General features: G+C 45.1%; 1 protein-coding gene across 2 annotated transcripts in view; it reads right to left on the bottom strand.

Annotated features, from left to right (window-relative positions):
- The window catches only part of LOC115084727, a 793,897-nt gene that overhangs the window by 583,110 nt on the left and 191,133 nt on the right, over positions 1-19,654 (bottom strand). For both annotated transcript variants that reach the window (XM_029589965.1, XM_029589966.1), the window contains one exon: positions 18,340-18,476. In XM_029589965.1, the coding sequence (XP_029445825.1) occupies positions 18,340-18,476 (137 nt within the window). The remainder of the gene's footprint in view (positions 1-18,339; positions 18,477-19,654) is intronic.

Here is a 19,654-nt window from a genome sequence, read left to right as displayed (position 1 = left end):
ACCTTAGTGACTCCAACACCCAGATGTCAAACGCATGGACCTGATGGCCCCTGCCTGAGATGTGCTCATTACCAGCCAATCATCCCGATAAGGGAAAACATGCACCCCTAGCCTGCAGAGGTGTACTGCCACCACAGCCAGGCATTTTGTGAAGACCAAAGGGGGATAACGCTAGCTCAAACAGCAATACTTGATACTGGAAGTGCTGTTTTCCTACCATGAATTGGAGATACATCTGGTGACTGGGGAAAATCTTGATGTAAATGTACTTATCCTTTAGACTGAAGGAGTACAGCCAGTCCCCTTTTTGCAAAAGGAGATCAAGGGCCCAGAGAAACTATCTTGAGATTTTCTTTTTTGACAAATCTGTTCAATACCCTAAGGTCTAAGAGGGGATAGAATCCTCCTGTTTCTTTGGAATCAGGAAGTACCTTGAGTAAAATCCCCACCATCTTTACCTTGATGGAATAGGCTCAACCACTCTGGCCGTTAAGAGGGAGGAGAGCTCTGTTAGAAGTACTTCCTGATGCACTACCAAGCCCCCAACAACGGGCCTTGGAAAGCAATTGACAGGACACTCAATTGAATCTATCGGTACCCTTGGTGGACGATGGAAAAAAACTCACTGGTCTGAGGTTATACCAAGCCACTGGTTCTCAAAGAACCACAGCCTCCCGCCAACTGTATGGGAAACTGGGTAATGCTCCCTACAACTCAGTCAAACCCCATCCCTAAGTTGACTGAGGTGCTGAGGTAGGGCTTGGGGGCTCTCTGCATTAACCCCTTCATTTTTTGAAGGTGTTAATAAACATGTGGATAAAGGTGAACCGGTAGATGTAGTGTATTTGGATTTTCAGAAAGCATTTGACAAAGTCCCTCATGAGAGGCTTTACGAAAATTAAAAAGTCATGGGATAGGAGGCGATGTCCTTTCGTGGATTACAAACTGGTTAAAAGACAGGAAACAGAGAGTAGGATTAAATGGTCAATTTTCACAGTGGAAAAGGGTAAACAGTGGAATGCCTCAGGGATCTGTATTTGGACCAGTGCTTTTCAATATGTATATAAATGATCTGGAAAGGAATACGAGTGAGGTTATCAAATTTGCGGATGATACAAAATTATTCAGAGTAGTTAAATCACAGAGGTCTAGAACGGCTAGATGTGAATTGGTTATTTACTCTTTCGGATAGTAGAAAGACTAGGGGGCACTCCATGAAGTTAGCATGGGGCACATTTAAAACTAATCTGAGAAATGTTTACTCAACGCACAATTAAACTCTGGAATTTCTTGCCAGAGAATGTGGTTAGTGCAGTTAGTATAGCTGTGTTTAAAAAAGGATTGAATAAGTTCTTGGAGGAGAAGTCCATTACCTGCTATTAAGTTCACTTAGAGAATAGCCACTGCCATTAGCAATGGTAACATGGAATAGACTTAGTTTTTCGGTACTTGCCAGGTTCTTATGGCCTGGATTGGCCACTATTGGAAGCAGGATGCTGGGCTTGATGGATCCTTGGTCTGACCCAGTATGGCATTTTCTTATGTTCTTATGTACAAGCAGACTATGATACATTACAAGAGGACCTTGCAAGACTGGAAGATTGGGCATCCAAATGGCAGATGAAATTTAATGTGGACAAGTGCAAGGTGTTGCATATAGGGAAAAATAACCCTTGCTGTAGTTACACGATGTTAGGTTCCATATTAGGAGTTACCACCCAGGAAAAAGATCTAGGCATCATAGTGGATAATACTTTAAAATAGTCTGGTCAGTGTGCTGCAGCAGTCAAAAAAGCAAATAGAATGTTAAGAATTATTAGGAAGGGAATGGTTAATAGAACGGAAAATGTCATAATGCCTCTGTATCGCTCCATGGTGAGACCGCACCTTGAATACTGTGTACAATTCTGGTCGCTGCATCTCAAAGATATAGTTGCGATGGAGAAGGTACAGAGAAGGGCAACCTAAATGATAAAGGGGATGGAACAGCTCCCCTATGAGGAAAGGCTGAATAGGTTAGGGCTGTTCAGCTTGGAGAAGAGACAGCAGAGGGGGGATATGATAGAGGTCTTTAACGAGTAGATGTGACTCTGTTATTTACACTTTCGAATAATAGAAGGACTAGGGGGCATTCCATGAAGTTAGCAAGTAACACATTGAAGACTAATTGGAGAAAATTCTTTCACTCAACGCACAATAAAGCTCTGGAATTTGTTGCCAGAGGATGCGGTTAGTGCAGTTAGTGTAGCTGGGTTCAAAAAAGGTTTGGATAAGTTCTTGGAGAAGAAGTCCATTAATGGCTATTAATCAATTTTACTTAGGGAATAGCCACTGCTATTAATTGCATCAGTAGCATGGGATCTTCTTAGTGTTTGGGTAATTGCCAGGTTCTTGTGGCCTGGTTTTGGCCTCTGTTGGAAACAGGATGCTGGGCTTGATGGACCCTTGGTCTGACCCAGCATGGCAATTTCTTATGTTCTTATGCGGGAGCCCTGATGCCGTTAACTGGAAAGAAGTGGTGGAGGAAAGCACATCCTCTGGCAAAAAAAAAAAAAAAAATTCTGCCCTGATCTCACCTAGCCAAGGAGGATGGGTCCTGGGTTCTGGCGAAGAATTGTTGGAGGATATCATGGTGGTTACAGATCTGGGCCACAGTGTCCTTCTCCCTATCTCCGAAGAGATTCTCCCCAATCCACAGCACGTCAGCAAGTCGTTCAAGTACTTTTGTCAGAGATCCCAGGCCCTCAGCCATGCCATTCTACGGGTGCCAATTCCTGCTGCAGAGCCCTAGATGCCATCTCAAAATCATCGGTCACTCGGACTTCGTGTTTTCCACACGCCAAGGCCCTTATGCACCATGAGATGAGAGTCCTGCTGCTGCTGAGGCAGCTGTTCGGCCACCACCTGCATCTGCTTCCAGATATGAGTACTGGGTCATGTAGAGCTAACAGGAAGCCATGCAGGCAATGAACATGGCTCCCTGAAACACCTTTCTCCCAAGAGCATCCATTGCTCTATGATCCTTTCCCAGGAGCGCCAAGGAATGGGTCCAAGACTACTTGGCTCTCAAGAGCAGATTCGACCACCACCGACTGGTCAGGCAGCTGTCGCTTATCAAATCCAGGAGGTTCTGGGTGAGGTAAACTCCATCAGCCTTCCTGTTCACAGAAGGCACTGTTCCCACATCGTCAGCAGTAACTCCTTAAGGGTATTGTGTACTGTGACCACCACAATCTCCTTAGGAGGCTCCATGAACTGGAGGATCTCAAGCATTTTGTACCTAGCATCCTCTTCAGTCAGGAATCAAAATAAGATGGCTTCCGCTATCACCCTCACAAAACCTACAAAGGTTAAGAACTCAGGTGGAGACTTCCTTCACTCTTCTGGAGGAGAAGGGTCTGAGTGGAGACCCTCAGAGCCAATGGAGGACTACTCTGCGGTGTCATCCCACCAGGAGTCATAGGGACCCTCATCCTCAATGAAACAGACAGCGTGGGGCCCTAGGCACTCGTAAGGAGGTGCAGACACTGACAGAGCTGGGTAGGGGGGAGGCTACAGGTCTCGGCATTTCAGCTAGCCTGGGGGGAGTTTACTGCTCTGAAAAACTGGCAACAATCACCATATCGGCAGGGGGAGGCTGTGGTGCCCTTAAGGGCTCAGACGCTGGCCTGGGAACTGATGCCAGCTGGGTTGGTAACACCCCGATAAGCACACTGAGATTCTCCAAAAATGGTTCCAAGATGGATGGTACAGTTCCGTCATTGCTATGGGACGAATGCCCCGCATCACCCGCTCGACCGCCATTTGATTCACCATTCAAGCTCTTCCCCGAACACTGCCAATGCCCATACCAACTGGGAAGGAGGAGGGGTGGCCAGATCATCTTTAGAACCAGAAAGGGATCAAAGACTGGCATCAGGACTGATGGAGACCTTCGCAGATTCCTGGCACCAATGGAAGACTGGTGCTCCTTGCTGCGGGGTTGCTTCGAGAGCATCACAGCATAAGCTGGCACATCCCCATGCATAGACAGGGACTGATGCCGATGCTTTGTTGGCTTCTATGTTTACCAGCAAGGCCAATGACAAGGAACCAGACGTCCTCTGCCTAAAGCAGCCAGATGGTGGTTGGTCTTTGGCGTCCCTATCCACAGATGTCGATGGCTCCGAGGTCCCTCAATACCATTGCCGCTGATAATGATGGCTCAGTCCTTCTCTGACCCGAAGAGTTGCTCCATTTGTCAAGCTGAAGAGAATGTTCCTTTGGGGTCACCTGGATGTCATGCGATGCCCTCAGGCATCATGGGGGTCCATGATGGACATAGTCCTCTGGCATCAAGGGCATCACCAGAAATCAGACCCAGCCATGACGGGGGTGAAACAGATGGGAAGCAATATCAAAATCTATGGTGGCAGGCATCAAAGACCAGCAGGCACCGAAGCACCGCCACTGTGGAGGTACAGACTGTGAAAGGAAACATTGATAAGTAATGAAAATCCTGACTAATAATGCTACAGGGAAGACTGAGAGGGACCCAGCGAATGCAGGTGGAAAAAAGTCACAAAAAAAGCATAAACTAGAAACGTTTTCCAGAATAACCAAAAAAGGCTGAAAAGAGCTCACCAACCATGATGCTGCAGCTCCGTGGAAAGAGAGAGACTGAAGAGGGACCCCATGTGGATGCGTGGTATAGGGCGTGCTGGGCATATCCAGTGTGGCAAGTCAAAGTTTTAGAAACGTTGATGTTTTCCGTGTCGGGGCTCCATCTGATTATGTCACCCATGGGTGACCACCACCATCCAGTTTTGTCCTTTGAGAACCTCTGCATAACTCAGGTACCCCCTTCTGCAGAGGGGCAATGGTTAAGAGTACACCCAAGGATGACACTGATTGGCAGGAGCAGTTGCAAACTGAAAACATGCATGTTTTGCCCAGCAGGTATCAGAAAGAGCATTCCCTTCACTTGGAAGAAATCTCTCTATTACAGGGGAGCAGATTCCCACAAGAAGGAATCCAGTGTAAATACTGCAGAATTCGGTAAAGCTTCCTGAATGCCACGAAGTATCTCAACTGCACGGTAGCGCAAAGTGGTGGAGTACTTCTCGCAGATGGGTTCTCAGATCCAGTGGGATACAAAGAATGGCCAATGAAGAAAGCAGTCACTGAAAAGCAAAGCCACTCGGAGAAAGTAGCTGGTAACAACCCCTTCCCTGACCAGAAAACAAGGCACTGAGAGTGAACCTACTAATCTTGCCTTTCGGAAGCAAACTGTCATAACCTCTATATCCTAAGGGGGATGAAGATCTCAAATTTAACCCAGTCAATAGCATGTATGTGACCAGAACCCTGTCTCATACCTGTGATCTACAAATGGCACTATCCAGGTCTGGGCAACAAAGCCCTGATCCTGGAACCCCCCTCATCTTCATACGAGAGTGGGATATTGTTACCAACTTATGAATACATTAAGGAGAAGGGTAGGACAGCCACCACCACCCCCCCCCCCCCCCCCACCACACTATTCTATCAGCGACAGAGAAAACTGCTGGTGGCCAAACAGTTTGTGCAATCAAGATGAATAGTCCCTGCAAGAACGAAGAAATTGCTATGGTATGTGGCCTGGAAGCTTCCCAGTGAAGAGGATCCATATCAGAAGCCAACATTGGAAAGGGACCATAACGTCTTGTCTTTTACACCTGGGGGGAGTCCTGATACCCACTGGCCTGCGATTCCTTCTGTCCACACACACACACAACAGGTTAAATGTATGTGTGGACAGAAGGCATCATGGGCCACTGCACCACAGTCACCAGTATCAGTGGTGCCTTTGCACTTAACCTCAGCATTGTGATAGCAGTGTTTTGCACCTGCGTAAACTGTGCTCCACCTTGCTGTTGGTGGTGCATATATGTCCAATGGCAGAGTACTAGCATAGTTCTGTGTCAGCATTGTAGACCATGTTCATTCCACAGCGTGCATCAACAACTAAGCTGCTGATACCTGCAGCGGTGCACTGTGAAGAAGCTGATAGACGTGAGGGGGTGGCATCGATCCCATCACTGCCATACATTGCACCATGGTGCCCAGTATGCAAGAGCACTGGATTGCACCCAATAGCGCTACCTGACAATGACCCCTGATCAGCTTGGCCTGGGAGGTTCAACTTTAAGGACCCCACAACAGGCATGCCCAATGGTGTTTGATGGCAGTCGATGCCCCTTTTGGTGCCTACCATGTTTGATGGTGGAAAAGGTGCTCTTGCTGGCTGCCACAACATCAATGGTGCTGACTGTGCATGTGGCATCAATGACAACACAGACATCCATGGCATCGACAGTTTCCGCAGCAGTGCCCAGGCAGGAGTCCATAATAGAAGGTCATGAACTCCTGCCTGGATGGGTACTCAGGCAAGTCCCCAGGACAGAGACCTCTGTGGACCAAACATTGCCTGCAAATCCCACGAGGCATCAATGAAGGCACAAAAAAACAAATTGAATGGGAGGACAATGCAAATAAGCTGCAGGCACAGCATTATTTATTAGGGAAAGAAGAAATTTCTGCCAAGTTGCACTAGGGACTACACTCACCATGCAGATGGCAGAGAAAACCTTGAAAATGGGGAAAATACTGTAACACTAACTACCAAAAAGATACATAAGGACAAAACAGAGAACAGAGTTGCTTACCTATAACAGGTGTTCTTCAAGGACAGCAGGATGTTAGTCCTCCCACATGGGTGACATCACCAGAGACCGGATGCAGAAAACTTATGTCAAAGTTTCTAGAACTTTGACTAGGCACGCTGAGAATAACCAGCATGCCATAAACTCAATTAAGCAGAGTGGCAGGAGGGTTTTGTGAGGATTAACAACCTGTTGTCCTCTGAGAACACCTGTTACAGGTAAACAACTCTTCTTTCTCAGAGGACAAGTTGGATAGCAGTCCTTACACATGGGTGAATCCCTAGCTACAGGATGCTCCCCAACACAAAAGGGGACCAGACACCTAATAAGATGCCAACAGGCAAAACACCACCAGTGCTGTTGGTAACAGAGGTGGAGACAGCCTGAACCCAAACAACAGGATCTAGCTTGGGAGTGAGCCGAGTTCTAATCCTCAAACAGGTTCCTAAATACAGATTGGCTGACGCTACTGTCGCAGCAGCCATCCCTATCCAGACATTAATGGGATGTGAATGTGTGGCGAGAACTCCATGCAGCCTTGCAGGTCTCTTCCACGGGAACCGCTTGAAGTGGGCCACTGATGCTGCCATGGCTCTGACAGAATGAGCCTTGAATGACTCCCAAGATGCAATCCTGCCTGGGCATAACAGAAGGAGTTGTAATCTGGTAGCCAATTGGATAGTGTCTGTTTGGCAACAGCAAAGCAAAAAACCTATTCTTATCAAAAATAAAAAGTTGGATGGACTATCTATGGCAGAGCTTTCCAAACTTTTCATGTTGGTGACACACTTTTTAGACAAACACAATTTCACGACAGTAATTCAGTCTACTAGCAAACCAGAGGTTAAAGGTTAAATGAATGAAATGTATTTTGACAATTTGTGTTTCCTTAAATATATACATAAAATGTTTCACGACAAATTCTCATGAAAACCTTTCATTTATATTAAAAATATATAATATTCCAAGATTAATGTTGTTATAATTTGAGTAACAATAATAAAACAAATTGTCTGTCGCCCCCACCCTCATGTAACTCTTCTTTTTGATTGTTGCCACTTAAGTGCTTCACTCCCTTCAGGGTTCAAGCCTGTCGTGGTGCATAACACCTTTCATAATCACCAGACACTGTTGCTTGCAGTCAGTACTCCTCATGGCCAGGCCTCATCGGCAGCAGCAGCCAATGACAGGGACACCTGGGCTCAAGTCCCACCTACCAAGCCCCCAAAAAAAAAAAAAACACGATTGACCGCAAAAATTGCCCAATAATAAGCAACTCACAAACTGAAAAAAAAAAAAAAAAAGTGAATCGCTGGAGGGGAGCGGCTATGTGGACCGGGCTTGCACGACACACCTGCACACTGCAGGCGACACACTAACGTGTCGCGACACACAGTTTGGAAAGCTCTGATCTATGGGCTTCTGTCTGCTACAGATAGAAGGTTAAGGCTTGCTTGCAGTCCAAACTGTGCAGTACTCATTCACCTTGATGCAAATGAGGCCTGGGAAAAAATATTGCAGGACGACTGACTGGTTAAGATGGAAATCAGTCACCACCTTAGGCAGGAACTTAGGGCACGTACACAAGACCACCCTGTCATGATAAAACTTAGCACAAGGCGGATAAGTCACTAAAGCCTGGAGCTCGCTGACCCTGCACACTGGAATGACCACCTCCAAAAGATGATCTTCCAGGTCCCATGTGTGCAGCAGCTCATAAGAAGTTTTCATCAGCTGAGCTAAAACCATATTAAGGCCCCAAGACACAGGGGTAGACCCTTAGGGAAGGCTTCCACTGAAGCAGAAGTCACATGAAAAACAACTATAGGCTGTATAGAGATGAACGTACCATCTACACCTTGGTGTTATACGCCAACTGCACATAGGAGTGTTGCACTGATGGACTTGGTTTTCATGCCAGCTTCCGATAGGTGTATAAGGTAATCAAGCAGTTTTTGTGTGGGGCAGGAGAATGGATCTAGGGGCCTTCTGCTCACACAAAATGGAAAATCTCCACTTTATCCTACAGGACTTTCTAGCGGAAGGCTTTCTAGAAGCCCTAGAACCAGAGAAATCCTCTGAAAGATCAAGCAGCTGAGAATCAACCTCTCAACATCATCCAGGCCGTGAGAGACAGTGCCTAAAGGTTAGGATGCCGCAGTGGGCTCTTCCAAAAAGCATTCACGAAATCATAAGAACAATCACCATTCAACTCACCTAAACCCTCTCCTCTCCCCCCCCCCCCCCCCCCCCTTCCTCACCCACTAGCCCTCCATTCCACTCACTAACCCATCTCCCACACTCCCCTTTCCATCCCACACTGATATTAACGCAGAATGCCAATCCTCCACATACCTAAATGGACATAAGAGAATCCCTCCTCCCAGTGTTATTCTTTAACTGCTTTATTTTCCGGTTAAATTTATTTATATACCTTATCTGCCTGTTAAATTTCTCTCTCCCTGTTTTCCCCCTCCCAGTTACCACACCATGTTACAATGTATCCTTCTCAACTCGTTCTATGTAAACCGATGTGATAACATGCGTTGAATGTCGGTATATAAAAACAAATAAATAAATATAAATAAATAGTTGTCCTCACTCTAACCCGGCCTGGCATTTATATTCATGAACAATGGACTCTGAATCTTCCAGGTTAAAGCACCTTTTAAGCTTTTAACCCGTACGCTCTTTGGTAACACTTTATATTTATTTCCTGCCTTATCTTCCTTCCAGCTTGTTGCAAGCTTCCAAGTTCTCTTTCCCTGTTGATTGTAACTTTGACCTATTCCTACCTATCATCTTTCATTCACTTGAATTGTTACTCCAGTTATACCCTTGTTAAATGTAAACCGATCCGATATGGTTATTTACTATGAAGGTCGGTATAAAAAAAACTGTTAAATAAATAAATAAATATATGCCTGAAACAGAAAACCACATGGAGAAAGGCAGCTGACCCAGAATCCTCTGCTTTCTTAGCCTGTCTTGGCTGTATGAACTCTAAGTGACTTATTGAACCTGACTTGCAGAAATTATAGGGTCATAAAAGAAGGCAATGGTTGGAAACTTCAGGCTATACTGTCACAATAAGAGGCACAATTCTCAGGAGCATCTGTAAACACAGCCTCAGATGTGTTAATTGCCCTGACCAGCAAGATTCTAAAAGAACAAAGGACTATCTAGAGAGCGATGGTAAATGGACCCCACCTTGAGAAATACTCAGGGTATCTTAGGGATGATCTTATCATGCTGTTGACATGACAACTAATGTACATCTTGCATGAGATGGTCTGGGGAAGTCCCCAGACTGATCGGTTTCCAGATGGACAACTCCTGTGAGAGTGGAAACCAGACCTGTCTCAATCAACGAGGGGGTTATAAGAATTATAGTTCCCTGTCCTTGCGAACCTTCAAGAGTCTTTGCCAAGAGAGTTGGAGGATACGCATACGAAAGACCCTTGGCCCCAGTGATAGGCAAGGGCGCCAGAGGCTGGTTTGCCGTCTGACTTGTACAGGGAGCAGAATCTAGGAACTTTCCTGTTGCAGGGGGACACGAATAGATTTTTGACTGGGCTGCCCAGAGGCAGAATATCCATTCGCTACCCCCCCAGATCCAGGGACCACTCGGAGTCTGAAGGCTCGACTCAGCCTGTCCGCTTCCACGCTCTCCATCCCGGCCAGGTACGTGGCCCTGAGCACCATCCCGTGGGACATGGCCCATGACCAGATCTGGATCACTTCCTGACACAGGAGGTATAACCCCGTGCCTCGCTGCTTACAGACATTCCACATGGGTACCTGATTGTCAGTATGGATTAGGACAACTTTGTTGGACAGCCAATTTCTGAAAGCACACAGAATGTACCAGATCACCCAAAGCTCCAGAAAGTTAAATTTGGCAAGTACATTCCTGAGCGGACCAAAGACCCTGGGCGCCAAGCCTATTTACACGAGTTCCCCACCCAGGGTACATGCATCCATGGTTAGCACAATTTGAGTGGGGGGACTCAAACAAGATCCCTGTGGAACATGCCGGCCACCTGGACAAAGAGTCCTGAGAGATGGGGGAACTCAGTTGCAATACTGGAGGCTCACAGGGTCCACTGGATTCCTCGCATGTGTAAACATGCCAGGGGAGTAACATGGATGGCTGTCGCCATATTGTCCAATAACCTCAACATGTGCCAGGCTGATACCTGCTGGATCTGTTGAATGTCTATCGCTATGGACACCATAGTAACAGCCCTCTGGCAGGGCAGAATATGGCCTTGGCCTGAGCCATGTCTAGCAGGGCCCCATGAAGTCCAATTGAGGTGACGGGCTGAGAGGGGACTTTGGGTGGTTGAAAACAAATGACCCCAACACCCAAATGGTCAAGTGTATGGACCCGTTCGCCCTTCCCTGAGATATGCTCTTGACCAGCCAATTGTCCAGATACAGGAAGACATGCACTCCCAGTCTGCGGAGAAGCACCACCACCATTTTTTGAAGACCCATGGGGCAAACGCCAACCCAATGGCAACACTCTGTACTGGAAGTGCTGGGTTCAAACCCACAAATCTGAGATATTTCCTGTGATGGGGGGAAGATCTCAATGTGAGTATATGCGTCCTTCAGGTCGATGGAGCAAAAGCCAGTCCCCCTTTCTGCAAAAGGGGAATCAAAGTGCCCAGGGAAACATCTTGAACTTTTCCCTTTTTAGAAAAGTGTTCAAGTCCCTTAGGTCTACAATGGGACAGAGTCCTCCTTTTCTCTTTGAAATTAGGAAGTACCTGGAATAGAATCCCTGCTCTCTTTGCTCTGGTGGAATGGGCTCGACCGTTCCAGTAAGAGGGAGGAGAGCTCCAGTTGCAATACATCCTGATGAGCTACAGGCAATTTGGCAGAATACCCAATAAGTTTAATTGGTACCCCTGATGGATGATGGTCAAAATCCACTGGTCTGATGTTACACTGGGCCACTGGTTTGCGAAGAACCACAGCATGCTCCTGACTGGAGGGTCCATCATCTCAGGTACGGGCAAAAAGGCTTATGCTTCCTGCGGCCCAGTCTAAACCCCATCCCGGGATTTAACTGAGGAGCTGGCAAGGGCTTGGGAGCTCTCTGCCACTTGGAATGGCCAAAGGAGCTCTGAAAATGCTGATGGGATTGAGGCGGAGAAGGTAGTACTTTGGTGAAGAAAGAATTCCTGGGCCCTGGCCTCAAGGACCTCCTAGATGAGGAGGATGGGTCCAGAGTACCAACGGAGCATTACTGGAGGGTTTCATGATGGTCCCAAAGCTGGGCTACAGCATTCCTCACCCTATCTCCAAAGATACTCTCTCCAGTACACGGCAATTCAGCAAGTCTTTCCTGTACCTCCGGCCGGTGATCCGAGGCCGCGCAGCTATGCCATTCTGTGGGTGCTAATTCCCACCTCAAACACTCTCGATGCCATGAAACACCCATCACTCTGTGGTCCCTCCCCGGTGGCGCCGAGGAATGGGTCCGAGGGCCCTTGGCCCTTGAGAGCAGATTTGACCACCACCAGCTGGTGAGGCAGCTGACGATCGAATCTGGTAGCCTTTTGGAGGTAGACCCCATCCACCTTCTTGTTAAAGGGAGCAACTGTGAGGGAGTGCTCCCATATCCTCAGCAGCATTTCCTTAAGTATCTTGTACAACCCAGGCCACCACTATTTCCTTAGGAGGCTCCACGAAACTGGAGGCTCTCAAGCATTTTGTGCCTGGTATCCTCAGTCAAAAGCTGAAAAAAGATGGCTTCTGCCATCACCCTCACAAACACTGCGAAGGTTAAGTCCTCAGATGGGAGATTTCCTTCGCTTATCGGGAGACCATCAGAGGCCTCAGAAGATGGCTCTTTTGGATCTTTCCCCCGGGGGTCAGAGGGACCCTCATCCTCACTGTATGGTACAGGGGATGGAGCCCAAGGTGCTTGGCCTATGTCCAAAGGTGCAGGCTCCGGTAAAACTGGATAGAGGGCTGTAGGCCTTGCCATCTCTGCCGACCTCATTGCAGCTTCTTCCTAAGAGGAACTAGCAACAACCACCGTATCGATAAGGGGAAGCCTTGCGGCCCCACCGGGCACCCATGCTGCCCTAGGGACAGATGCCAGCTGGGTCAATAACGCACGGATAAGCACATTGAGTGTCTCCGGAAGTGGTACGAGGACAGGCAGCACCAGCTCCTGTGCCACAGGAGCAAAGTTCTGGAGTGTGCACTCCACTGCTACCTGACTTGGCACTCCAGCTCCTCCTCAAATGTTGCAGATGCCAATACAGACTGGGAGGAAGGAGGGGTGGCCAGATCTTCCTCGGACCCAGGAGGGGTATCGGCTACTGGCAGCAGGACAAGTGGAAATGGTTACAGATCCCGGGAATAGATAGAGAATGGGCACTCCTTGCCACAGGGCCACTTTGGGGGCAGGGCAGCAACAGCCAGTGCATCCCAGTGCCAGGCACCATGGCCGATGCTTCTTAGGCTTCCCTCGATGCTCGGCCTGGTCTTTCCCTGGTGCCGAAGCCGATGAACCCGGTGTCCTCAGCTGGAGGAGATTGACAATGGTCTGTCTCCAGTGCCCCACTGATGTCGATGGTGAAGTGTCCATCAGTGTGGCTCCAAGGTCCTTCGATGCTAATGATGCTGACCTCCTCAACCCGAAGAGCTGATCCATCTTGTTGAGTCAAAGCAGACATCCCTTCAGAGTCATCTGGGGTGCAAAAGCAGTAACCCCGGACTCTATGTAATGGCCCCAGGCAGAGGATGTACACCTCATGAAAATTAGTGATAGAGACAGTCCTCAGGCACAGGGGGGCATCGACAACAACTGGACATGGCCATGACGGGGCGAAACAAAAGGGCCCAAGTCGAAAACGATGGCTGTGCACATCAAGGGCCGGTGGGCACTGAAGCACCACCACCACAGGGGAATTGACCGCGAAAGGAAACTTACCTGACACACGGAAAACTGTGACGGGGACACTACTGGAGGGCACAGAGAAGGATCCGGTGACAGACTAAAGAGAAAAGTACTCAAAGCACAAAGAAAGAAGGCTTCCACAAGGCAAAAAGCCAAAGATTTGAGCTCAATCACATCGAGAGGCTTAAAGCTCCACGGAAAAAAAGGAGACTGAAGAGGGACTCCATGTGGATGCATGGTATGGGGCACGTAGCATGCTCCATGTGCCTATTCAAAGTTCTAGAAACATTGACACAAATTTTCCGCATCTGTGCTTCATCTGTCACCTTGCTTGTCCTCGAATAAAAACACCTTCTGCAGCTCCAAAACGTTAACCACAGTAGCTATGAGGGAGATATGGAAGAGCCATGTCTTATAGGTTCTGCGGGGAAAAAAAAAGGACTAAGGAGACAGGAAGGTGGCTATAGTATGCATGAGTACTGCCATCCTGCTTGTCCTCTGAGAAGCTGCCAATCTAATCCAAATCTTCAACAGAACAGATGAAGAGCATAAAATCTTGAAAGACCACAGTTTGGAAAGACGACCCAACATAGCCACATTTTGGGGTTCACAGATTTTTCTGGTTCTCATGTAGAGATTTTAGGATCACAGGGTATTAACATTAAGAAGTGAGCTGTTTGGCCATTTCATGGTTATGTGTTCCATTTATCCAGCTCTCTGTACTCTATTTTTTTCTTTGAATTTGTATATGATTCTCAGACATCTGTAATTAGTTGTTTTTTTTGCCCTTTGTTAGAATTGTCATATGTTCAAAATGTCATACTTTTTTTCATAGTATTACCATGACTGATTTTCAAGTAAAGTTCATAAAAATCTTGGCACAGGCATAAATGCCAACCCAATCACATCAGGCCATTTCCAAACTGTTCTTTCCAGATTTTATGCCAATCAGCTGGTATGATTTTCAATAATTATTTTTCCTATAATTGTATTGCTTTAACTATTTTATACATACTTAATCTTATGTTCTAAGTTCCATAAGAACTTAGAACATAAGATGTGTCATACTGCGTCAAACCAAGGGTCCATCAAGCCCAGTATTCTGTTTCCAACAGTGGCCAATCCAAGTCACAAGTACCTAGCAACTACACAAACATTAAATAAATCTCTAGTTACTGTTGTTGATTAATTAAGAGCAGTTTACGGATTTTTCCTCTTAGGAACTTATCCAAACCATTTTTAAACCCAGTTACACTGTTGTAACCATATCTTCTGGAAATGAATTCCAGAGTTTACCTATGCATTGCGTGAAAAAGAATTTCTTCGATTTGTTTTAAACGAGTTACTTGCTAACTTCATGGAGTGCCCCCTAGTCCTATTATCTGAGAATAAATAACTGATTTACATGAACTTGTTCAAGTTCTTTCATGATTCTGTAGACCTCTATCATATAACCCCCCCTCAGTCAACTTCTCCAAACTGAAAAGCCTTAACTTCCTTAGCCTTTCCTCATAGGGCAGCTGTTCCATGCCCCTTATTTTGGTTGCCCTTCTCTGCACTTTCTCCAGTTCAACTACCGTATGTTTCGCTCCATAAGACACGCCTGACCATAAGACGCAGCTAGGATTCAGAGTGGGAAAATTAAAAAAAAAAAAAAAATTTGGTGTGCTAAACCAGCTCGTTCCTGGGCGTCTGTGCGTCTTATGGAGCAAAATAGGGTAGGGCATAAAATGTTTTTTGTCCTCATTCCCCATCCCAACCCTTTAAATTTAATTAACTATAACCCCCCCCCCCCCCCCCCCCCCCCCCCCACCCCAAGACTTGCCAAAAGTCCCTAATGGTCCAGTGGGGGTCCTGAACTTGGGCCGTCAGCTGCCAGTATTCAAAGTGGCGCCAATAGCCTTTGCCCTTGCTATGTCACAGGGCTACAGGTGTCATTGGTCGGCCCCCATCACATGGTAGGAGCAATGGACGGCCGGCGCCATCTTGTGTTCCTACCATGTGACGGGCCGACCAATGGCATCAGTAGCCCCTGTGACATAGTAAGGGCAAAGGTTATCGGCGCCATTTTGATTACAGGAAGCCGACTGCCCGAGTGCAGGAGATCGCTCTGGACCCCCGCTGGACCACCAGGGACTTTGGGCAAGTCTTGGGGGGGGGGGGGGGGGGGCTGTAGTTAATTAAATTTAAAGGGTTGGAATGGGGACAAAAAAACCCAGGGTTTTTTTTAAATATTCGCTCGATAAGAGAGACACATTTTCCCCCCACTTTTGGGGAAAAAATAGTGCATCTTATGGAGCAAAAAATACAGTATATCTTTTTTGAGATGTGGTGACCAGAACTGCATACAGTATTCGAGATGCAGTCTCACCATGGATCAATACAATGGCATTATGACATTCGTTTTATTTGCTAATCCCTTCCTAATAAAAAAAAACAATGTTAAGAATTATCGCCACAGTACACTGAGTTGAATATGCCAATGTTTTATGCACTATGACGCCTAAATCTCTTTCCTGTGTGGTAACTCCTAAGATACAGCTTAACACTGCTTAACTACAGCAAGGGTTATTTTACCCTATATGTATCACTCTATACTTGTCCACGTTATATTTCATCTGCTATTTGGAAGCCAAATCTTCCTGTCTCACAAGGTCCTCCTGCAATTTATTTTATTTTTTTTTTTTTTTTTTAATTCTTTATGTTATTTTCATTTCACATGTACAGGAAAACAAACAATTCAGATCATAACAAATACATCGATAATTCTCAAAAGTAATTTCAATTAAGAAATCCATCTTAAGGTCCTCCTGCAATTTATCAAAACCTGCTTGAGATTTAGTTACTGTAATAATTGTGTCATACACAAATTTGATCACTTCACTCGCCGTACCCCTTTCCAGATCATTTATAAATATATTAAAAAGCACCTGTCCAAGAACAGATCCTTGAGGCACTCCACTGTTTACCTTTTCCCAGTATGAAAACAGATTTAATCCTACTCTGTTTCATGTCTTTTCACCAGTTTGCAATTCATAAAAGGAAAAGGAAATCTCCTCCTATCCCATGACTTTTTAGTTTTCTTAGAAGCCTCTCAAGAGGGACTTTGTTAAACACCATCCAAAATTCCAAATACATACCATCTACCAGGTCACATGCTAATTCACTCCTTCAAAAAAAAAAGTAGATTTGTGAAGCAAGACTTCCCTTAGGTAAATCCATGCTCACTGTGTCCCATTAAATCTTGTGTATCTATATGTTCTGTGATTTTATTCTTTATAATAGTTTCCACTATTTTACCCGATACCGAAGTCAGACTCAGTAGTCTAATTGCCCAGATCACTTCTGGAGCCTTTTTAAAATATCAAGTTACACTGGACACCTTCCAGTCCTTCAGGTACAATGGATGATTTGAATGATAGGTTACAAACTACTTGAATTGATCTGAAATTTCGTTTTTGAGTTCTTTCAGAACCCTGGATGTATATCATCTGGTCCAGGTGATTTACTACTCTTCAGTTTGTCAATTTGGCCTACTACAGCTTCCAGGTTCACCGTGATTTTTTTCAGTTCAACTGAATCATCAGAAAAAACAGTCTTCGGAAGGGTCTCTCTCCAACATCCTCTTCAGTAAACACTGAAGCAAAACAATAGTTTAATCTTTCCGCAACAGCCTTATCTTCTCTAAGTGCCCCTTTAACCCCTCGATCATCTAAACTGTGTAACCGACTCCCTTGCAGGCTTTTTGCTTCTGATATATTTTTTTAAAAAGTTTTTACTGTGAGTTTTTGCCTCTATGGCCAACTTCTTTTCAAATTCTCTATTAGTCTGTCTTATTAATATCTTACATTTAACTTGCCAAGGCTTATGCTTTATCCTATTTTCTTCTGATGGATCCTTCTTTCAATTTTGGAATAAAGATCTTTGGGCTAAGAGACCCTCATTTTGATCATATAAGATCACTATTGCCAAGAGGCCCCACCACCATTACCTCTCACCAAATCCTGCGCTCCACAGAGAATTAGAACTAAAATTGCTCCCTCTCTTGTCTGTTCCTGAACCAACTGCTCCATAAAACTGTCATTTATTCCATCCAGGTACTTTATCTCTCTAGCATGTCCTGATGTTACATTTACCCAATCAATATTGGGGAAATTGAAATCTTCCATTAATACTGCACTACCAATTTGGTTAGATTCCCTAATTTCTTTTAGGATTTCACTGTCTTGTCTCACCATCTTGGTCAGGTGGACGGTAGTATACACCTATCACTATATATTTCCTCAATACACAAGGGATTTCTACCCATAAAGATTCAACTGTGCATTTAGTCTTATGCAGGATCTTCATCCTGTTGGACTCTATGCCATCCCAGACATAAAGCGCTATTCCACCACCAAGATGCTCATCTGTCATTGTGATATAATTTGTACCCTGGTGTAGCAGTATCCCATTAGTTATCCTCTTTCCACCATATCTGTGAGATGCCAATTGAGTCTATGTCATCATTCACTGCTATACACTCTAATTCTCCCATCTTACTTCTTAGACATCTGGCATTAGCATACAAACATTTCAAAGTGTATTTTGTGTTTGTGTTAAGTCCACTGGTTTTTTGGACAATTCTCTATTGCAGTAGATTGCCTGTGTTATTTTCCCCACTTTCATTAAATATAACAATGAACTTAACATGTTGCAGCCTTCTATAGCAAAGGACCATTAAAATCAACTCACAATATATGCTTTTCTGTGTTTAAAGCCAATAAGATGTTGCACTATAGGAGCCAACTCCGTTTTATATTCACACAGCTCACAGTTGTAAGTTGGAGTTTTTTTTCCTGGTGTTCTGTGCTCAACAACATATTCTAAACCTAGAAAACAAGAAAAATACAATGTTTAGCTACCACAACTGAAATATACAGCAATTTTCCTGATTTCTTTTTGTTTTAACTTAAGTCAGCACATATATAACTCTTAAAACAAACATCACAAAACATTGATTTTTCACAATTTTTGGGGAATCTCTCTCCTACACATTCAAATGACAGTTTAGCAATTCAGAAGTCCTAAATCTAATGTTTTTTTTCCAAAATCCTAATCCTGAATTGCTAACCTTTACATTTACATTAGACAAACCCATAATCCTCTATTTGCCATCTTTTAATACTTGATACAGATACTGAGTCAGGCCTGGTAATTTGTTTCATTCCATTTAGATTTAATATGAGACTATTTACTAAAGCATATTCTCCCTTTCTTCAGAGAACTGACCTTATCTTGAGATAATATGCTGAAAGTGTATTAGTTCTGCATTCAGTCTATTAATCCTTCCCCCAGCTATAGCCTCACTCGCTTCCCTTCCTCCACCCACCAACTTCCAGACATTCTTCCATTCCCTACCCAAACAAACATTCTTCCATTCCCTATCTCTAAGCTGTGCAAGAGATTAAAAATTGTAAACCAAAAAGCCAGAAATTTTGTATTAGTAGATTAATACAATCAGGAGAGATGGTAACCTATTGCTTTGACTTGGGGTGTTTGGGGCAACTGGAGAAGGAAAGCACCATAGAAAGAAAATAAATATTCTGTATGGAGCCATGAGAATATTATTTATCTCCGTTGGAGATGGAGTAAAGCTGACATCATAGACAGAGTTCTGCCCCAACATCAGCCCGCCAGTATTATCTGGAAAAGCCAAACTGTGGACAAACTAATTATACTTGAACATTACTATTAAGAGTCAGGACACTCATGCTCCCAACCAATTGGAAACACTGAGCTCAGACAAAAAAAAAAATTCACTAAACTGAGTAGCTGGTTATAACACTTAGCAGTCCCTCCAGCGAGTAACAGAACAGTCTGTGTCATCCATACCTAAAGGACAAACTAAAATTAAGGTGGCAGCCGAAGGCAGGCTGTGGAATGGCCTGCCTTCTTTACAGGAGAAGAAATTATTAGGCAAGTAGTTATTTCTCCTTCTTCTGCACTCAAGCAAGCCAATCCACACAAGTATGATGTAGCAAAGTTACTCCCAAACATGGCAGGAGGC

Source organism: Rhinatrema bivittatum, chromosome 2, assembly GCF_901001135.1.
Source record: "Rhinatrema bivittatum chromosome 2, aRhiBiv1.1, whole genome shotgun sequence".
NCBI lineage: Eukaryota > Metazoa > Chordata > Amphibia > Gymnophiona > Rhinatrematidae > Rhinatrema > Rhinatrema bivittatum.
The sequence above is the reverse complement of the archived record's forward strand: the minus strand, read 5'-3'. Positions and strand labels throughout refer to the sequence as shown.